Source organism: Nerophis ophidion, linkage group LG02 (genome assembly GCF_033978795.1).
Source record: "Nerophis ophidion isolate RoL-2023_Sa linkage group LG02, RoL_Noph_v1.0, whole genome shotgun sequence".
NCBI classification, from domain to species: domain Eukaryota; kingdom Metazoa; phylum Chordata; class Actinopteri; order Syngnathiformes; family Syngnathidae; genus Nerophis; species Nerophis ophidion.
The window spans coordinates 31,704,355-31,725,997 of NC_084612.1; the positions used below are offsets into that span (position 1 = coordinate 31,704,355).

Sequence of the window (21,643 nt, forward strand, 5' to 3'; positions counted from 1 at the left end):
CGAGAGCTTCCCAGAGGAGTTGCGGCTCTTGAAAGCAGGAATGCCCGTACTATCCAGCAGCAGACTGCTCACCCTGTCACCGGAGATGAATGAGGAGGAAGGACTAATCCGTGTCGGTGGTAGACTACGACGTGCTGTAGACATCGAGCAGACCACAATGCACCGTATTGTGTTACAACCTGGGCACCCCTCTACCAAACTCCACATCCAAGATTTTGACAGTCGCTTACACTATCGCGGGCCAGAGAGAGTGTTTGCTGAGATGCGGCGCTCATTCTGGGTCCTGCACGGCCGTGAAGCGATTCGCCGTTACCAACACACCTGCACAGACTGTCGACGTTGGAAAGCCAGACCTTCTGTTCCAGAAATGGCAGATCTACCGCCCGCCCGCCCGCCTTAGGTTCTTCAAGCCCGCTTTCTTCTCGACGGGGATGGACCGTTTCGGGCCGTTTCAAGTCAAAGTAGGAAGGCGTACTGAGAAGAGGTGGGGTATAATCTTCAAGTGTCTCACCACCAGGGGTGTGCACTTGGACCTTCTGACTACCATCGATGCAGACTCCTTCTTGATGGCCCTCAGGCGATTTATCGCTCGTCGAGGAACACCATCCGAGCTGCTTTGCGACTGTGGGACCAACTTTAAAGGAGGAGAAAGAGAACTGAAGGAGGCATTCTCTGCCCTTTCACCAGACCTGCAACAGCAACTCGCCAAGCAAAAAATTGACTTCCACTTCAACCCCCCTGCAGCACCTCACTTTGGAGGAGCATGGGAAAGGGAAATCCGCTCCGTAAAGACCGCCTTGTACACCACAGTGGGAACTCAGTCAGTCTCAGAAGAAGTGCTGCGGACCGTGCTAGTGGAGGTAGAGGGGATTCTTAACTCAAAGCCATTGGGGTACACCTCCTCCAGCCTCACAGATCTCGATCCTGTGACCCCCAATAGTTTGTTGATGGGGCGGCCAGACGGGTCCTTGCCCCAGATCGTATACCCGGAGACTGAATTACTGAGCCGCCGTCGATGGAGGAATTCACAGGTGCTGGCGGATCGCTTCTGGTCCAGTTTCTTGAGAAATTATCTGCCAAGTCTCCAGACTCTTCAGAAATGGCACTCTACGCCAGCTGACCTCGCAGAAGGCTCAGTAGTGATGTTGGTGGATCCCCTGCTTCCACGGGCCTTGTGGCCCATCGGTCATCTCACTAAGGTCCACCGTAGTAACGACGGCCACATCCGTTCAGCAGGCCTGAGGAGCAGAGACCGTGAATACACCAGACCAGTTGCCAGGCTGGTTGTCCTGCCAGCCCTTCCACCCGGCGAGGAAGAGGACAGCTCTACTGCCACCATCGCCCCTTAGTGAGACGCTAATAACTTTGTCACCTTTCTATGGAGCGAATGTACACTGCACATTCGGGGGCGGCTGTTAGAAAGGTTCCCAAACTCTGTGCTACCTTAAGAGACTATTGTGAGCAGTCCACCTTAAGAGACTATTGTGAGCAGTCCACCTTAAGAGCGCAAGGCATTGTGGGGCGCGCTTATTCATTCTAACCAAAACAGAGCACAGAGTGGTGAATGCCAGTCCTTTACATTTGCTGCCTGTATATATATCTACAACTTGTAAGATTGTATAGCACTGCGGTACCTGGTGCGTCACTGACGAATAACCACTAATACTTACCAGTGTTGTACCATTCAGCCAATCCAATGTAACCTGCCATGCCTGTCAACCTGCCTACTAAACAAGTAAACTGCCATATGCCAAACGAACTGTCCTTTCCATTGTGTCCTGACCGACGCCCCGGGGGCGAATGAGACTACCTTTATAGAACCATACAGTCCTTTACAACTCTCCACAACACAATGTAATAACAATGCACAGTATTTACATTGGAGAGTGGATAAACGCACCACACGCAGCTTTTCCATATTTTCATGGCTAAATGTCTGTACTTTAGATATTTAACATTATTGGCTGATGTTAGACTCATTCTGTAACAGTATGGTACAGACGAGCAGTGATACACTCAAATGGCTTCACTCGGTCATGTTTGTAATCATTTCTTTCTTTAGTTCAATGAGTATTATCAGTGTCTTCTTCTCAGCACTGTCCTTCACACTCTATCTTCTTTCCAATACTTGGCAAAACAGATGCAGTCTAATCGTCAGCTTTAAGCCAATGCCGGCGAAATAAGACCAGATGTTTTGGGTGGATCTCATGGGGTTCACTGTGACATCTGCTACGCCAACTAAAGGAGGGAATGCTTGTAACTATTTTTATTGCTTGCAACTTAGGAGGGGCTGTTTGTAACATTTACACAAACGCGTAGAGGTTTGCATTTTAGGAGATATATTCCGCCCCTTTACAGCTTCTATGATGTAATGAAATAACTATGTACGTAGGTAACAAAGGCACGCGCATTATCTTTCGGGGATAATAGCTAATAATAGCGATATTTAATCATATATCAACAACACCATCCATCCCTACATTCATCCATCTATTGTCTACCGCTTGTCCCTTTCAAGGTCGCAGGGAATGCTGGAGCCTATGTCAGCTGCATTTGGGCGGAAGTTGGGGTACACCCTGGACAAGTCGCCACCTCATCGCAGGGCCAACCACAGACAGACAGACAACATTCACACTCATATCAATAACATGACTGTAAATTATTTGTTGCTTCACTTAAACCACAAATGGCAACATAACCTAGCCCAGTGGTTCTCAAATGGGGGTACGTGTATCCCGGGGGGTACTTGAAGGTATGCCAAGGGGGATGTGAGATTTTTTTTTAAATATTCTAAAAATAGAAACAATTCAAACATACTTTATAAATATATTTATTGAATATAACTTAAAAAAATATGAATGTAAGTTCATAAACTGTGAAAATAAATGCAACAATGCAATATTCAGTGTTGACAGCTAGATTTTATTGCGGACATGTTCCATAAATATTGATGTTAAAGATTATTTTTTTTGTGAAGAAATGTTTACAATTAAGTTCATGAATCCAGACGGATCTCGATTACAATCCCCAAAGAGGGCACTTTAAATTGATGATTACTTCTATGTGTAGAAAACTTTATTTATAATTGAATCACTTGTTTATTTTGCAACTAGTTTTTAGTTATTTTATATATTTTTTTCCAAATAGTTCAAGAAAGACCACTACAAATGAGCAATATTTTGCACTGTTATACAGTATAATAAATCAGAAACTGATGACATAGTGCTGTATTTTACTTCTTGATCTCTTTTTTTTAACCAAAAATGCTTTGCTCTGATTAGGGGGTACTTGAATTAAAAAAATGTTCACAGGGGGTACATCACTGAAAAAAGGTTGAGAACCACTGAGCTAGCCAATGGTGTTCTTGTATTATTTGTTTTGCTTTGAAAAATGTAACTGTGAGGAAGTTGCAAACAGCCCTGTTTAAAGCCTAACAACAGCTCTTATCTCAAAACACTCTTCAAAGGGAACTACACTTTTGGGGGGAATTTTTGTTTATCATTTAAAGTCAAAGCTTCACGCTGGAAGAGGGGTTAGTGCATCTGCCTCGCAATACATAGGTCCCGAGTAGTCCAGGGTTCAAACCCGGGCTCGGGATCTTTCCGTGTGGAGTTTGCATGTTCTCCCCATGAATGCGTGGGTTCCCTCCGGGTACTCCGGCTTCCTCCCACTTCCAAAGACATGCACCTGGGGATAGGTTGATTGGCAACACTAAATTGGCCCTAGTGTGTGAATGTGAGTGTGAATGTTGTCTGTCTATCTGTGTTGGCCATGCGGCGACTTGTCCAAGGCTTACCCCGCCTTCCGCCCGATTGTAGGTGAGATAGGCACCAGCGCCCCCTGCGACCCCAGAAGGAATAAGCGGTAAAAAATGGATGGGCAAAGTCACAGTCCTTATGTAAAATGGGATGAACATGGGATGAAAATGGGGTGATTCCCTTGTCCTACTGGGAGACTTCAACGCTCACGTTGGCAACGACAGTGAAACCTGGAGAGGCGTGATTGGGAAGAATGGCCGCCCGGATCTGAACCCGAGTGGTGTTTTGTTATTGGACTTTTGTGCTCGTCACAGTTTGTCCATAACAAACACCATGTTCAAACATAAGGGTGCCCATATGTGCACTTGGCACCAGGACACCCTAGGCCGCAGTTCCATGATCGACTTTGTAGTTGTGTCATCGGATTTGCGGCCTCATGTTATGGACACTCGGGTGAAGAGAGGGGCGGAGCTTTCTACCGATCACCACCTGGTGGTGAGTTGGCTGCGATGGTGGGGGAGGATGCCGGACAGACCTGGGAGGCCCAAACGCATTGTGAGGGTCTGCTGGGAACGTCTGGCAGAGTCTCCTGTCAGACAAAGTTTCAATTCCCACCTCCGGAAGAACTTTGAACATGTCACGAGGGAGGTGCTGGACATTGAGTCCGAGTGGACCATGTTCCGCACCTCTATTGTCGAGGCGGCAGATCGGAGCTGTGGCCGCAAGGTAGTTGGTGCCTGTCGGGGCGGCAATCCTAAAACCCCTTGGTGGACACCAGCGGTGAGGGATGCCGTCAAGCTGAAGAAGGAGTCCTATCGGGTCCTTTTGGCTCATAGGACTCCGGAGGCAGTGGACAGGTACCGACAGGCCAAGCGGTGTGCAGCTTCAGCGGTCGCGGAGGCAAAAACTCGGACATGGGAAGAGTTCAGGGAAGCCATGGAAAACGACTTCCGGACAGCTTCGAAGCGATTCTGGACCACCGTCCGCCGCCCCAGGAAGGGGAAGCAGTGCACTATCAACACCGTGTATGGTGCGGATGGTGTTCTGCTGACCTCGACTGCGGATGTTGTGGATAGGTGGAAGGAATACTTCGAAGACCTCCTCAATCCCACCAACACGTCTTCCTATGAGGAAGCAGTGCCTGGGGAATCTGTGGTGGACTCACCTATTTCTGGGGCTGAGGTCGCTGAGGTAGTTAAAAAGCTCCTCGGTGGCAAGGCCCCAGGGGTGGACGAGATCCGCCCGGAGTTCCTTAAGGCTCTGGATGCTGTGGGGCTGTCTTGGTTGACAAGACTTTGCAGCATCGCGTGGACATCGGGGGCGGTACCTCTGGATTGGCAGACCGGGGTGGTGGTTCCTCTCTTTAAGAAGGGGGACCGGAGGGTGTGTTCCAACTATCGTGGGATCACACTCCTCAGCCTTCCCGGTAAGGTTTATTCAGGTGTACTGGAGAGGAGGCTACGTCGGATAGTCGAACCTCGGATTCAGGAGGAACAGTGTGGTTTTCGTCCTGGTCGTGGAACTGTGGACCAGCTCTATACTCTCGGCAGGGTTCTTGAGGGTGCATGGGAGTTTGCCCAACCAGTCTACATGTGCTTTGTGGACTTGGAGAAGGCATTCGACCGTGTCCCTCGGGAAGTCCTGTGGGGAGTGCTCAGAGAGTATGGGGTATCGGACTGTCTTATTGCGGCGGTCCGTTCCCTGTACGATCAGTGCCAGAGCTTGGTCCGCATTGCCGGCAGTAAGTCGAACACATTTCCAGTGAGGGTTGGACTCCGCCAAGGCTGTCCTTTGTCACCGATTCTGTTCATAACTTTTATGGACAGAATTTCTAGGCGCAGTCAAGGCGTTGAGGGGTTCCGGTTTGGTAACCGCAGGATTAGGTCTCTGCTTTTTGCAGATGATGTGGTCCTGATGGCTTCATCTGACCGGGATCTTCAGCTCTCGCTGGATCGGTTCGCAGCCGAGTGTGAAGCGACCGGAATGAGAATCAGCACCTCCAAGTCCGAGTCCATGGTTCTCGCCTGGAAAAGGGTGGAGTGCCATCTCCGGGTTGGGGAGGAGACCATGCCCCAAGTGGAGGAGTTCAAGTACCTAGGAGTCTTGTTCACGAGTGAGGGAAGAGTGGATCGGGAGATCGACAGGCGGATCGGTGCGGCGTCTTCAGTAATGCGGACGTTGTACCGGTCCGTTGTGGTGAAGAAGGAGCTGAGCCGGAAGGCAAAGCTCTCAATTTACCGGTCGATCTACGTTCCCATCCTCACCTATGGTCATGAGCTTTGGGTCATGACCGAAAGGATAAGATCACGGGTACAAGCGGCCGAAATGAGTTTCCTCCGCCGTGTGGCGGGGCTCTCCCTTAGAGATAGGGTGAGAAGCTCTGCCATCCGGGAGGAACTCAAAGTAAAGCCGCTGCTCCTTCACATCGAGAGGAGCCAGATGAGGTGGTTCGGGCATCTGGTCAGGATGCCACCCGAACGCCTCCCTAGGGAGGTGTTTAGGGCACGTCCAACCGGTAGGAGGCCACGGGGAAGACCCAGGACACGTTGGGAAGACTATGTCTCCCGGCTGGCCTGGGAACGCCTCGGGATCCCCCGGGAAGAGCTAGACGAAGTGGCTGGGGAGAGGGAAGTCTGGGTTTCCCTGCTTAGGCTGTTGCCCCCGCGACCCGACCTCGGATAAGCGGAAGATGATGGATGGATGGATGGATGGGATGAACACGTTTTCTTTGTGTTTGTGCATTTTAACTCGTAACCTGCTCAGTGGCCTTGTGGTTAGTGTCCGCCCAGAGATGGTAGGTCGTGAGTTCAAACCCAGGCCGAGTCATACCAAAGCCTATACAAATGGAACCCATACTTCCCCGCTTGGCACTCAGCATCAAAGGTTTGAATTGGGGGTCAAATCACCAAAATGATTCCCGAGCACGGCCACCACTGCTGCTCACTGCTCCCCTCACCTCCCATCGGGTGAACAAGGGGATGGGTCAAATGCAGAGGTTAAAGGGTGTGTGTGACAATCATTGGTACTTTAACTTTAAATAACTTCTAGCAATAGGTGGCTAACAATGCAGGTAATGAGAATGTATCTGTTACTCCTTTAAACCGCTCTGACAAACATCTAAAAGCCTCCATCATTGTTTTATATATACACTGTAAGTGTATATGCAATTTGGTAGCAGACACATTCATAATCCATCCATTTTCTACCGCTTATTTCCTTTGGGGTCGCGGGGGCGCTGGCGCCTATCTCAGCTACAATCGGGCGGAAGGCGGCGTGCACCCTGATAAGTCGCCACCTCATCGCAGGGTTAAAACATTCATAATAAATAATATTTATGTATTTTGCTCTTTTTAATCATGCATCCATCCATCCATTTTCTACTTCTTGTCCCTTTTGGGGTCGCTGAAGCCTATCTCAGCTGCATTCGGGCGGTAGGCGGGGTTTAATCATACGTGTTAAATTCACAGACGCATCACAGTGTTTGCTTTTTCCTTCAACAACAACACAAGAATCCTGGCAGACTTCTTAGGAGACAACAACGACTACTTTGGTGCAAATGATGACCTTATATTTTTTCGCCTGAATATAGGGAGGATGAGCTGCACATTTTAGGAGCTGTGTGCTAAACAGATCCACCTTTAATGAAACACTAAAGTATTGCTAAGTATTGAACAGGATATACAAACTATGAACATGATAAAACAATAACTTACTGTACAATGTCTACTCTCACTGGGATTCCGAGTGATAATCTTCAATAAGAATTAAAAATTAAAAAGGGGCCGCAAACAAGCTTCTTTTTGTGTCTTTCTCGCCATCTCCGAATATGAATTGGATGTCAAAGTTGACCAACTTCTCGGTTTGTTCATGTTTTTTTTTTTACTAAACACCACCTTAGAAAACACTTGGCTCTCCAAGTACCACCATAATGATCAGGTACATTAAAATGAAGAAGCATAGTAGGCCTAAGTGTTCATTAAAAACAAGGCAGAGGTTTTATTTAACAAGTATATGTAATATTTTTGGCCAATGAAACATTACACACAGTTTGAACAGTAACACTTTTGGACATAGGAAAATAAAACATTGTACTTTGATTCCTTGGCGTACCACTAGATAGAGCCCAAGCACAAGTATCACACATACCACAGTTTGAGACTCCCTGATATAGATTATTTTCACCAGCTCAGTGGCGATGCAGTCGTAGCTCAGTATGTCAATACTGTAGCTTGCCAAGCCAGCTAGCTCTCTGTGATCACAGCACCGCTAAAAATAGATTGTCTGCGTTAGCGCTCATAATAAAAATATTGCTAATACTTGGTTTATATTTAGATCACAAGATGTAGATGAAGTATTGTTGGCGCTTTTTGGGTGTTTTTAGAGGCCTTTGTGGGCGGAATAGTGTACTCCCATTAGCTGCATTGTTAGCCACCTCATACCTGCCATATTTTACAAATTTGAGAGCATAAAAAAGGTTGTTTACATTGACATTATGATTGATAGGTTAAATAAAAAAGTGTAGTTCCCTTTTAAGATGTATACAAAAGGAATCTTATTTTACCGCTAAGCCCCCGCTTTTGTATATCCTGGCCATTTGTTTTACTTCTGTAAAGAGAATGTTTCTGTTGAATGGGTATATTTTAAGAGGAAGTGGCAAAAGTTTGATGTTGCTTCAAGGCAGTTTTTCTGAATTATGTTGTTACAAGTTTGCAGTAAAAAATGTCAAATGAAACCCACTGCCAATCATTGACATTTTACATGCATCTCTTCATGCAAAATAGAGCCCCCACAGATCACAAGGCCTTACGCACCGAGTGTGTGGTCTGCATATAGCAAGGGCCTACATGTTTTTAACACGACATATGTTTAAACAGTGAAGCATTTACCTGAATGTAAAGACGCTGCTACTCCAGATGAAGACTCACACTTAGCAGAAAGCCAACTCTTCAATCCTGCTGATGTACCTAATATAATGCATGACTGTGGATGAGCTACAGAAACAGAATAAAATGCAATAATACAACAAAAATTACCATCATTATTTTGTCTGAACGTTAAGGGTTAGAGTGCAACAATGGCTGCCATTGAGAATGAATGCAAGAGTTGGGTAAATGTGATTGACTGTGCTTGGATTAAGGCCTTATGCAACATTGGATGGAAGTGGAAAAATACAGAATAAATCCAGATGAGATTACAAGTCTGTGTCATCTCTCTCTCGTCAATACCCGTGTCATACGTCTCTTAGTAGCTTTCCTCTTGACACGTGCTATTTTCATGACTGGTGTTCAAACCACTTCAGTCCAAGTGTAAATAACAGCACACTAACTTGTTGTATATTTACCATGTCCACACTTCCACATGAGAACCATCGAGTGAAAGACCATCCAAGATGCTCAGAGGATACTGCCACCTACAGGGAGGAAACAATGTTGCAACAACACCATCATCTCCACATGAACCTGCACAAAGGGAAACACGTTACTACAACATAAAATACACTTAAAAGTGCTGTTATAAAATTGTATAGAAACGCTGAATCATGTTGAAAGTACTGCACAGGTTGCTCACAATTTGCTGTGCAGGTTTATCTTTACAGCTGCAAAGTTCAGGCAAAGGATCTGAAAAAACTTGCATGAAACAGATCTATTTCAAAATGGCATTTACTTCAATGTGAAAGCTGGGCACAAATGTCAGTCTAGAGATCAGAAATGTGTTCATGTAACATATTGTGCATTTAGACCACATGTTGCAAAAAAACAGAGAAAATCAGTCACTAATATTTCTATTGTATGAGTTTGGAAACATCCGAGCACAAACAAGCACATTAAATGCATCCATCGCACAAACACACGCACTTATGATAGAAACAAGTTGTATGTTAGCATGTTGCAACCACACCCGAATTAAAAAAAAAAAAGACTGTGATGTATTTTAGATGTCATTAAGAATGCCTCAAAAGGGCGTTTTGCCATCAGATACCATTTATAATACTAAAGCTATCAACTGTTTGGAAGTGCCCTAATTTATGGATTACGGTCTTTGATCAATTGAGTAATTGGTAAAAAACACACGTTATTGCCTCAGCGCGTATTAGGGGAAATGGTTGAAATAAACAATTATTATGTGCTTAACATCATTTGAATTAATGATATAAAAAATTTTAAAAACGCTATTATCCGCCACACAAATTCCAGGACGCACAAACCACTCATCTCTTGTGCTCTATTGTTTTTCTCATCATGTAATTTCAGGGCACTCTAATGGGGTCCAGGTGATTTCTTTTTTTTTTTCAAATTACACTCATTAAACGATTAATAACAGCAACAGATTATAGGTCGAATTAATCGATTCAACAATACGGTTGCAGCTCTAACCATGTGTTTTTGTTTATGCCAGCAACCTGTAACAACAAATGCATTTAATTCACAAAAATAAAGAACAAATCTTAAGAATGTAACCATCCTGACGGACAGACATGGTTGTTAGTCTACATTTGCAATATGCAAAGTTGTGAGTTTGTGGAGGATGGAAGAGCAGTTCGCGACAACGATTGCGCAACAGGTCAGCTTTTCTGCAACTACCCAACTAGACATCTTTACGCAGCAGGGCTATGAAAATCAGCTCTGTACTTGTTGAAAATACAATATTTGTGTACAAATCATCATCCTCTGTCCTTATGTCTTGACGAGTTCGTATATTATATCTTCTTCAGGGCCGCCGCGTTGCCGCACAGCAGCCGGTCGCGCTCCCGCACCTCCTCCTGCAGCTTGGCCTCCACCACCCTGAGCTGGCGGATGGTGGCTTTCATTTCCTTCATCTTCACCTCCATGAGGGCAATGATATCTCGCTGCTCGTTGAGTTTGCGCAGCAGCTCGGTGGACGTGGTGCCGGTGGTCAGCGAGTACGAGTGGTCCAGCGGGCTGCTGGTGACGCTGACGTATTGCACCGGCGGCTGCTTTCCCTCAGCGGAGGAGTCGTCGGCGGTTAATTCGCCGGCGTCGCCGACGGGCGCGGTGTACGACCCCTCTGTTGCCACGGGCAGCCGCGCCGTGCCGATGTACTCCCCGTTTTGGCCGATCTGAACCACCGTAATGCTGTCGCCGGTGGCGAGGGCGTCGGCGCCCTCGGCCGTGTTGCCCAGCACGGTGTTGATGACAATCCCGGTGGTGGCTGCAGCGGCGGCGGGGGTTCCAGGAGCGGCTGTCGTCACCCTCTTGGAACATCCGCGTCGACTTCTGCGCTCGTTCACACCCCTCAGAGGGAAAAGCGACGGGACTCGGATGGTGTAGGTTTTCCTCCCGCCAACGAAGTGCACACTGCAGACACGGTGACCCGTGGTGGGCTGGAAGGTGCTAAAGCAACCACTGACCCCGGCCCGGGAGATGTTCCTCAGCCACAGCTCCCTGAGCGTGTTGTCTTTTGGAAACGTGTAGAAGCGTAAGTCCCGGTCCCGGTGAGAGTTGCTGTAGCAGCCCGGGACACAGCAGGTGAACCCAGGCATTTTTACACCCGCACCAAGTCCAAAAAAAACCAACCCGCAGGACCAATTAAGACTATTTTAATGGTCTTTCTTTATCCTGTGCAGCGTCTCCTTCAGCGGCCTGCTGCCGGAACTACACGTCCCACAATTGCTAACAACTTCCTGTTTATTTTCCACCGAACCAGCTTTTTTGCAGTACCACGGCTTCATACGCGCAATTATGCCTCAACCAACCCCAAAAAAACATATAGTGTGCTAATTTAAAAAAAACTATTTTTTGAAAAGTATCCACTAGTTTTCTTCGGTATGTTTTCAACAAAACAGCCCGCCATTTAGAACTAAAAGTCCCAGAATCCTTTGCGGTTTTGCAGCCACACAAGCACCCCTGCTAAAAAACTACCGCCCCCAGTGGTCTCCTGGTGGTTTTACATATCTAGAAACAACATTATTTGATTATCCATCCATCCATCCATCCATCCATCAGTTTCTACCGCTTATTGCCTTCTTGGGGTGGCGGGGGGCGCTGGAACCTATCTCAGCTACAATCGGGCGGAAGGCGGCGTACACCCTGGACAAGTCGCAACCTCATCGCAGGGCCAACACAGATAGACAGACAACATTCACACTCACATTCACACACTAGGGCAAATTTTAGTGTTGCCAATCAACCTATCCCCAGGTGCATGTCTTTGGAGGTGGGAGGAAGCCGGAGTACCCGGAGGGAACCCACGCATTCACTGGGAGAACATGCAAACTCCACACAGAAAGATCCCGAGCCTGGGATTGAACCCAGGACTGCAGGACCTTCGTATTGTGAGGCAGACGCACTAACCCCTCTTCCACCGTGAAGCCTATTATTTGATTATATAAAATAAAATATAACAAACGGTTTTAAAAAATTCCAAGAATGTCGTTTTTCATCTCCGGGTTGGGGAGGAGACCCTGCCCCAAGTGGAGGAGTTCAAGTACCTAGGAGTCTTGTTCACGAGTGGGGGAAGAGTGGATCGTGAGATCGACAGGCGGAACGGTGCGGCGTCTTCAGTAATGCGGACGTTGTACCGATCCGTTGTGGTGAAGAAGGAGCTGAGCCGGAAGGCAAAGCTCTCAATTTACCGGTCGATCTACGTTCCCATCCTCACCTATGGTCATGAGTTTTGGGTTATGACCGAAAGGATAAGATCACGGGTACAAGCGGCCAAAATGAGTTTCCTCCGCCGGGTGGCGGGGTTCTCCCTTAGAGATAGGGTGAGAAGCTCTGCCATCCGAGAGGAGCTCAAAGTAAAGCTGCTGCTCCTCCACATCGAGGAGCCAGATGAGGTGGTTCGGGCATCTGGTCAGGATGCCACCCGAACGCCTTCCTAGGGAGGTTTTATAGGGCACGTCCAACTGGTAGGAGGCCACGGGGAAGACCCAGGACACGTTGGGAAGACTATGTCTCCCGGCTGGCCTGGGAACGCCTCGGGATCCCCCGGGAAGAGCTAGACGAAGTGGCTGGGGAGAGGGAAGTCTGGGCTTCCCTGCTTAGGCTGCTACCCCCGCGACCCAACCTCGGATAAGCGGAAGAAGATAGATGGATGGATGGTTGGTGTTTTTCTACGATAACCATATGCAAACATTTAGATTAACACTTGTGATAATGTCAAACATGTCGTATAGCCGTAATCATGGTTATACTAATTATGTTAGATAACTCTAGAAATGTACAAGAAATCCTCACAACATCATAAAATTATTTGTGATCATTTAATCAGTAAAGTATGTGCTTTTTCCAACACTTCCGGGAAGGATGGCGACTGTAACGTCGAAGTTAATGACCAGTAAAATACATTACAGTGTTTTTTACTGCTCACATTATGCTTTGCATTTCGCAATGCCACGTAATTGTTATTATAAACATACAATGTTTTTAAAAAAAAGATATCTGGAAAGATAATCTAGTTTATGCTGTTCCAAAGTGTGCGCAATCTTCCTGTTTTAGTGTCTCTGATTGACCACTCACTTTCATCGGCTATGCTGAAGTTACCATTAGCAACTGGGCAGCGCCCGTCAGAACACTTGCCACAGTCCTTGATGGACTCGACGGGATAATACAGTAAGTATCTAAAGTTATGGGGTTTTTTGGACTTAATGTGTGTTAAGTTCTTGTAGAAGCGGCACAGTTTCAACTTTTCACGGAAGGCGTTTGACTTAAATAGACCTGCTAGCTTGTTAGCTGACAAACGTGCTAGCAAGCCTTATCACAATGCTCACTGACTCTGATGTCTGTCTTATCTGTGGTTAATCATTGAAATATGTTCAAGTTGTCGATTTGTATTTATTAGCCTAGATAACGGGGTGCCCATGACACGGTGTATGTCAAACAGGATTTAGCAACACAAGTCGAGCTAGCATAATAATCGCTTGTGTGTATATTAAGGTAAACACTTGTGTTTCCTCCCTCAAAACACACCTAAGACTTAACAGTTTACTATAAAGCTTTATTAGAGAAATGTGTGCAACACTACTGCCAGGTGCTCCATATGGTGGCAAACAACTATTTTCTAGAATATTGACTGTAAGCCTACAATAACTATTAATGTGTGTTTAAAGGCCTACTAAAATTAGATTTTCTTATTTAAACGGGGATAGCAGGTCCATTCTATGTGTCATACTTGATCATTTCACGATATTGCCATATTTTTGCTGAAAGGATTCAGTAGAGAACATCAATGATAAAGTTCGCAACTTTTGGTCGCTAACAGAAAAGCCCTGCCTTTACCGGAAGTCGCAGACGATGATGTCACCCGTTGATGGCTCCTCACATCCTCACATTGTTTTTAATGTGAGCCTCCAACAAAAAGAGTTATTCGGACCGAGAAAACGACAATGTCCTCATTAATTTGAGCGAGGATGAAAGATTCGTGTTTGAGGATATTGATAGCGACGGACTAAAAAAAAAAAAAAAGTTACTAAAAAAAGACGCGATTGCATTAGGAGGGTTTCAGATGTTTTTAGACACATTTAGTAGGATAATTCTGGGAAATCCCTTATCTTTCTATTGTGTTGCTAGTGTTTTAGTAAGTTTAACAGTACCTGATAGTGCGTTCACAGGTGTCTTTACGCCAGTGTCTCAGGGAAGTCGACGGCAGCTTTATGGACGGCGCAAGCTCAGCTGATCTCCGGTAGGAAGCGACTTTTTACCACAATTTTCTCATCAAAACCTGCTGGTTGACATTCGGTCGGGATCCATGTTCGCTTGACCGCTCTGATCCATAGTAAAGTTTCACCTCCAGGAATTTTAAACAAGGAATTACCATGTGTTTGTGTGGCTAAAGGCTAAAGCTTCCCAACTCCATCTTTCTACTTTGACTTCTCCAATATTAATTGAACAAATTGCAAAAGATTCAGCAACACAGATCTCCAAAATACTGTGTAATTATGCGGTTAAAGCACACGACTTTTAGCTGTGTGTGTGTGTGCAGCGCTCATATTTCGTAACAGTCTGTGACGTCACGTGTACACGTCATCATTACGCGACGTTTTCAAGAAGAAACTCCCGTGAAATTTAAAATTGCAATTTAGTAAACTAAAAAGGCTGTATTGGCATGTGTTGTGATGGGGTAGGTTTATATAAGCGTTGCTTCAACCTACACCCTTTCGGCTCAATCATTGCTCAAATGAGTGGGTTTTTTTTGTTTTTGTTTTTTTCTTTTTTGTTGTTGTTCTTTGTTTTATGTGAAGATTGCCGAAATGAATAAAATAAATAAAAAAGGCTGTATTGGCATGTGTTGCAATGTTAATATTTCAACATTGATATATAAACTATCAGACTGCGTGGTGGGTAGTAGTGGGTTTCAGTAGGCATTTAATATTCTCTTCAGATATTATATTCAGCTGTTGACGTGAATGGGGATTGATATGTTAAAGTAAGTTGCTGTGAGAGTGCGGATAAAAAAAAGCTGGTCTGAATGTCAATGTGACATGTTTTATTTGCACATGTAGTGTTTTTTTTATTTACTTGCAGAGAGAACCAGGCATCTGTTAGGTCTAAGGCAGGGGTTCTCAAACATTTTTCACAAAGTACTACCTCAGAAAACACTTGGCTCTCAAATACAGTATCGTAGTAGGCTTAAGTATTAATTAAAAACAAGAAAGAGGTTTTATTTACCAATATTACCAGTATTTATTATTTTTGGCCACTGTAATATTACACAAATTTGAAACAATAACAATGTGTTTGAATATGGGAAAATAAAACACTGTTCTTTAATTAAGTGGTTCCTTGGCATATCATTAGGTAGAGTGCACGTGCCACAGTTTGAGAAACACTGGTCTAAGGCATTTAATTGATGGGCTTCATTTGTATTGTATCATGGCCTTACTGTTATTTAATTTTCCTCCTGATTTGAAAAAAGTATATCTGTTATCTGGCAGCATGGTGGAACAGGGGTTAGTATGTGTGCCTCACAATACGAAGGTCCTGGGTTTAAACCTGGGCTCTGGATCTTTCTGTGTAGAATTTAATTGTTCACCCCGTGACTGCGGGGGTTCCCTCCGGGTACTCTGGCTCTTCCCGCCTCCAAAGACATACACCTGGGGATAGGTTGATTGGCAACACTAAATTGGCCCTAGCGTTTGAATGTGAGTGTGAATTTTGTCTGTCCATCTGTGTTGGCCCTGTGATGAGATGGTGACTTGTTCAGGGTTTACCGTGCCTTCCGTCCGAATGCAGCTGAGATAGGCTCCAGCACCTCCGTGACCCTGGAAGGGACAAGCGGTAGAAAGTGGATGGATGGATATCTGTTTATTTAGGAAAGATCGCCTTCTTACGGCCACTCTTAAGTTGTTTCTTGCGTAGAATGAAAATAATTTCTGAACCCAGTTGGCAGTCTGTGCCGTAGGATTTGGAGGGTGGGGGACAAGCCAGAGTAGCGCACCCGGGCGCCTTAACGCAGGGGCATTATCCAGGATTCACTTTTTTTTTAGGGTGGTGCTCTCTCTTTTTGTAAACAGCCATTTCAGATTTTATCAGGTTTATATTATTTTTTGAGGGGTGTCAATATTTAGCAGTTTTTGCACTGTAATTCTCTGCATTACATAAACCAGCAACTTTCCTATAAACACCATTGTAAACTTCAACTTTACAGATGTCGTGTCGCCTCTGAGCGTCGCCATGGTTTCAACCTAAGGCTGTAGGGACTGGCGCTGTCATGCTGCCTGGAGTTGGTGTGTTTGGCACAGGGAGCACAGCACGAGTGCTGGTCCCTTTGCTAAAAGCTGAGGGCTTTGAGGTTCATGCACTCTGGGGGAGGAGCGAAGAGGAAGCGTGCAGCCTGGCAATTGAACTTGGTATCCCGTTTCACACAAGTCGATCCGACGATGTCCTGCTGCACCAAGATGTCGACCTTGTTTGTATTTATATTCCGCCCTCAATGACGAGGCAAATTGCTGTCAAAGCACTGGGTAAGAGGTCGTGACAAACACACCACAGACATGCACAATGGCAGCCACACTTTAGTATATCCATCCATCCATCTATTTCCTACCGATTGTATCTCTTGTCAGATGTTTGTGACCTTAGTAATTATGTTCTAAACCAACACAAAATCAATCAGGAATTAGGCCTCATTTCAAAAAATAAAAGACAACACCCATTGCAATGAAAACACAAAAAATATTCAATGTACCTAACCAAACTCAACTGACCCATAGTGCTTGATGGAAATGGGTCTGATGTTAGAGTCCGTAGACAACCATTGGCCTATGTGACATCATGTGACTCAGCTGTCTGAACAGAGTTGGTGTTACTGGGCTAACTACCAATTTTTTAAAGATGCTAATTAAAAAAAAAAAGTTGTGTTCTGCAGTAAAATCTTTCATGTGTACAGTCTTTCCCATGTGGTCGTATTGTGGACCATCATTGAAAGCAGTAACTATCTGACAATATCATTAGCACACTGCGTGCAGAGGAGATTTATCCCGTTTTGTAATGGAATTCCTAAGCATTGACCTCAGCTTCCTCTTATAGTTACAACTTCCTGGCTGTGTGTGCCCTGCCCGCCATGGAAGTCCATAGCAGTGAAGCCTCATTGGTCTTTGCATTTGATTATCTATGATCTCATGGAGCAGGAAGCAGACTGTTTTTGTTTATCCTTTTCAAACATGAGAAATCGTGCCATAGGTATACATGTGTGTATATGCTAAAAGCACAGCAGGAAAGTGATTGAAACTCAATATGAAAACTATCGGCAACATTTGCAATGTTTTGAGGCTTTTTTCGATAACATTTTAACAATTTGTGGTTTTATAAATGTATTATCCATGTTTTAAGTGTTCCTTGAAACCTTAACTTCAAACAAAATACTGTATTATTTTATGCGTTCTATACTAGACATACTTAAAACTAGACACTAGATGACTGTAAAAGTACATACACACAACTCATTGTCAAACTATTGTCAAGTAAGAAATCAATCATTAATATTATCTGAATCCTATTACATTTTCCTCTCTCTCTCTCTGCAGGCATAGGTAAGAATGTTATATGTGAGAAAGCTGCTACTGCTGTGGATTCTTTCCAGATGGTAAATGCAGCCAGGTATTACCCCCAGCTGCTTAGCATCATGGGTAATACGCTGCGCTTCCTACCGGCTTTTGTGGCAATGCAGCAGCTGATGGTGGACGGATACGTGGGTGAAGTGCAGGTCTGCGACGTGCGCGTTTATGGCCCCAGCCTCCTGAACCAGTCGTACGGTTGGACTTGTGAAGACCTGATGGGGGGAGGTGGGCTGCACACCGTTGGTTCCGCCATTATCGACCTTTTAAGTTACCTGACTGGGGCCCGGGCACATCGCGTTCACGGACTGCTACGGACCTTCGTACAACAAAATGACACCATCAGAGGCATCCGCCGTGTCACAAGCGACGATTTTTGTTTCTTCCAAATGTTGATGGGGGCATCCTCAGGTGGCGTGTGCTGCACTGTGACCCTGAACTTCAACATGCCAGGCTCGTTTGTGCATGAGGTGATGGTAGTTGGATCCAGCGGGAGACTGGTTGCCCGGGGGACAGAGCTGTACGGTCAGCGCAACGGCACCACGAGTGAGGAGCTGTTGCTAACCGACGGAGGCTGGGTCGGACCTGACGCGAAAGACATACCTTTGCCTCACCTGCAAGGGCTAGGTGCCATGGTCAAAGCACTGAGACAGTCATTCCAGGCTCACCAGGAGCGTAGGTCATGGGCACGCGGGCCAGTTACTATGGCACCCACTTTTGAGGATGGCCTGTATGTGCAGACGGTGGTGGAAGCCGTGAAGCGGTCAAGCCGTAGCGGGGAATGGGAGTGTGTGGAGATCATGAGTAAGGAGCCCGATCCAAACCATAACCTGTGTGAGGCACTACAGAGAAATAAGAACTAATATTGTAGGAGTGCAACTAATACACATGTAACAGTCTGACGGAACCAGGCCTGAATGATTTTACTTCCGGTGCTGTTAACATCGCCCACGACTACTTTGTGCTTTTCTTTGCCACCTTTTGAATAGAATATTCAATTTCTATTTTAGAAATGTCTGATCTTTTAGGACTTAATGCCTGTAGAAGAAAACATCTGTTTCTGGTTTGTGGGTGTGATGCAAGATTGTGAGCATCCAAGTCCAATGGCACCTTATTGTGAAAGTATTTAATGTCACACCCAGAAAATTTGACCAACAAACTGAAACATACTACTGATGTTCCACTCATGGTGCTCTGCTTTTTTGGAAAAAATACAAACAAAGTAAAGCAGCTGTGCGGTACTTTGCAATGTATGTTAAATAAATACGACGCAAGGTTTGCTGTTAGAAGACAAGGACATAAATCATATTTGAAATAACATGGATTGTTTATAATAAGCTATGTAAGAAAAAAAAATACACTTAGGTGAATTTGTGCCCCGAATTGAAGTGACTTAAATCCACCATCAGACAAAGCCCTCAAAAAGAGGCTGCAAGTGGTTTGTGGCTGTATTCACTGTCAAGGCAGTTGTTTTGTAAATGATGAAGAAATCACATATTCCCTGCAAAAGCCACATGCTGGCAAAAATCCAAAGTCCATCGAAATGTAGTTAAAAATAGCTAGCAGTGATATTTTGAGCATTTATTAAGGACTGTTTGTCTTTTGTGGGTTCATCTGTTACGCTTTGTCTACTCTAAATAAGAATAGTGTTGAATGTGTGACATGCACAGAGTTAACGTTTATACATTACAGTTTCATACATAATCTTTTACCAGCAAAAACGAGGCTCTTGAAATATTTAGCAGAGCGACATTTTAATGTTTAAAGTTTTGGTTTTAGATTACTGTATTTGATGGGTTGTTTACGGCGTTATCCTTTCAGAGCTAATGATGGTTGTTTTATGAGACGTGTTTTGATGCAAAAATATTTTAAATGATGCCTCAAATCCACAGTGGTGCCTCATTCACCCTGTAATGGATCTTTGAACCACTGGATAAAACATGTGTGACCAGAAAGATGTTATGATTGTCATGCAGTAGCAACACACTGATATCCTTAACATTATTGGGGAGTTAACCTTATTAATACCCCTCACAACAGTAATGGTGGTCTGTCACTATCCCAACAGTCCATTATTACAAAAGTAAGTTTACATTAAATATCCTAATGCTTACAGTCCTCCCGATGGAAAAATACATTCCTATTTAGTTTGTATTGTGTTTTGCACTGATAACTGCAACCTTATTTAACAGTGTGCTATCTCTTCCCGCCAGTGCACTTCAAAATTAATTTAACAATTGTCTATGAGGAATATTGTTTATTTATGGTTTTTGGTGTGGAGAAGGATTCAATTAGTTTAATCTGTTTTTTGTCTGCCTGTGAATTTCGTTGAAGCTGTAATATTTATCTGTTTGACTTTTTTTTTATATTCGGCCATATCTCTTTGACCTCAATGTGTTTAAGTTAGGAAACTGTTAGTTTGACAGCTATTTCCTTTAATAAATACAGTTGTATTAATTTAAGTGCCTTCAGTTTCTTCTTTCTGCTCACGTTGAGTGATTGTGAAGCTTATATTGTGCATGTCAAAACCTTGGAAAATCCATAAACTACCTTTTAAATACAACTGCTCAGGTTGAGTCGTTATTGTTGACAGCATACTTGTCAACCTTGAGACCTCCGATTTCGGGAGGCGTGGTCAGGGGCGTCGCCAGACATATTTCACTGGGGCACATGTCCCACTGTTGCTCTGCAGTGCCCCAGTAAAAATTTCACCAATAAAAAAAAAAACGCTTCAGAGTTTTAAGTCTACATAACATAAACAACAGCGCACACATTACTTGATATGGTAATTGATTGCTACTGTATTCACTCCACTAACAAAGAGCACATGGCTAATTAATATGGTAATGTATTCACGTGTGGATCTAGACTTCGGTTGAGAGAGAGAGAGGGGCTGCGAATCACTGCGTGAGGTAGGTAACGTTAGCCAACAACAATTTGTTAATTACATTATTTTGATTTTTATTTGACTCAAACTGTAACTCCTAGATGGATTTAAGAAAGTTATTCGCCCGCAGCAAGAAGCAGCAGGAATGAGAGATGTAAGTGAAGTCCTAGCTAGCTAGGCAACATCATTGTCTTAAGTTGATGTTAATGTTATGAGAGTAGAGTATGAAAGGTGCAACACTAAGTTAGCTAACATTATTCCTTGTATCAAGACAAACATATTCATTTGCTGTACGAGCTGTCGGGGGAATTTCCAATGAACATGAAACATAATGTTGGTTATTGTCTGCTGGTTCTGCATCAATGATGATTTGGAGTAAGCATGTTTGAGTTGAGTGCTTCTCAAATGGTTTATCTTCAGGAAGAAAAACATTTTTCCATATCAAGTCGTGAGCCAATTTTTTAATCATTCAAGTTTATTTCACAGAAAAATAGCACAGTAAACTTGTCTTGTTAATCGGTGCGACTTTGACTAAAATAATCTTGTTTTGTCACCAGAAAAATGGCTACAGCTAAAGCATCTGGTTTTGTTTCCAGAAAAAATAGTAACATTTCTGTATTTGTTTTCAGAAAAATGGCTAAAAATATCAGGTTTTGTTGCCCCAATTAGATTTAAAAAAAATATATTTCCATGTCTGTCCTGAGTCCTCCTCCAACTTGTTAGTCGGTTTGCCTTTTGCTGAAATACTCACTAATAGTCACTATAAAAAAGGCTAAAATAATCTGGTTTTGTTGCAACAATTTGATTTTTTTCTCCCTAAACTTTTTTTTTTCATGCACACATCTGACTGCGACTCGCTGAAAATGACACACAATTAACTTTTCTGTCACGACCCACCAGTTGGGAACCACTGGTCAACTGTATAACAGTTACTGTAATATTTCCATGTCTGTCCAGAGTGATTGACCACTTTGCAAAAATGAA

General features: G+C 44.3%; 3 protein-coding genes across 5 annotated transcripts in view; 1 reads left to right on the forward strand and 2 right to left on the reverse strand.

Moving 5' to 3' along the window:
• Positions 1 to 9,271, reverse strand: part of nrn1lb (neuritin 1-like b) — a 36,739-nt gene extending 27,468 nt beyond the window's left edge. For all 3 annotated transcript variants that reach the window (XM_061881446.1, XM_061881441.1, XM_061881437.1), the window contains exon 1: positions 8,645 to 9,271. The gene's annotated coding sequence lies outside the window, so the exon portion shown is untranslated. The remainder of the gene's footprint in view (positions 1 to 8,644) is intronic.
• A 131-nt stretch (positions 9,272 to 9,402) lies between these two features.
• thap11 (THAP domain containing 11) lies at positions 9,403 to 11,572 on the reverse strand. Its single transcript, XM_061881436.1, has one exon. It carries the CDS (start codon positions 11,257 to 11,259, stop codon positions 10,456 to 10,458), a length of 804 nt encoding a protein of 267 aa, XP_061737420.1. The 5' UTR covers positions 11,260 to 11,572; the 3' UTR covers positions 9,403 to 10,455.
• A 1,574-nt stretch (positions 11,573 to 13,146) lies between these two features.
• Positions 13,147 to 20,234, forward strand: gfod2 (glucose-fructose oxidoreductase domain containing 2). Its single transcript, XM_061881481.1, has 3 exons — positions 13,147 to 13,330; positions 16,365 to 16,680; positions 17,743 to 20,234. The coding sequence occupies exons 2-3, from the start codon at positions 16,428 to 16,430 to the stop codon at positions 18,633 to 18,635; spliced, it is 1,146 nt and encodes a 381-aa protein (XP_061737465.1). The 5' UTR covers positions 13,147 to 13,330; positions 16,365 to 16,427; the 3' UTR covers positions 18,636 to 20,234.
• The last annotated feature ends 1,409 nt before the right edge of the window (positions 20,235 to 21,643 follow it).

Bases quoted from the DNA above. Each gene is read 5' to 3' on its own strand.
- thap11 (XM_061881436.1), bottom strand. From the start codon at position 11,259: ATGCCTGGGTTCACCTGCTGTGTCCCGGGCTGCTACAGCAACTCTCAC.
- gfod2 (XM_061881481.1), top strand. From the start codon at position 16,428: ATGCTGCCTGGAGTTGGTGTGTTTGGCACAGGGAGCACAGCACGAGTG. The intron at 16,681-17,742 runs GTAAGAGGTCGT...CTCTCTCTGCAG, and splicing joins AATTGCTGTCAAAGCACTGG to GCATAGGTAAGAATGTTATA.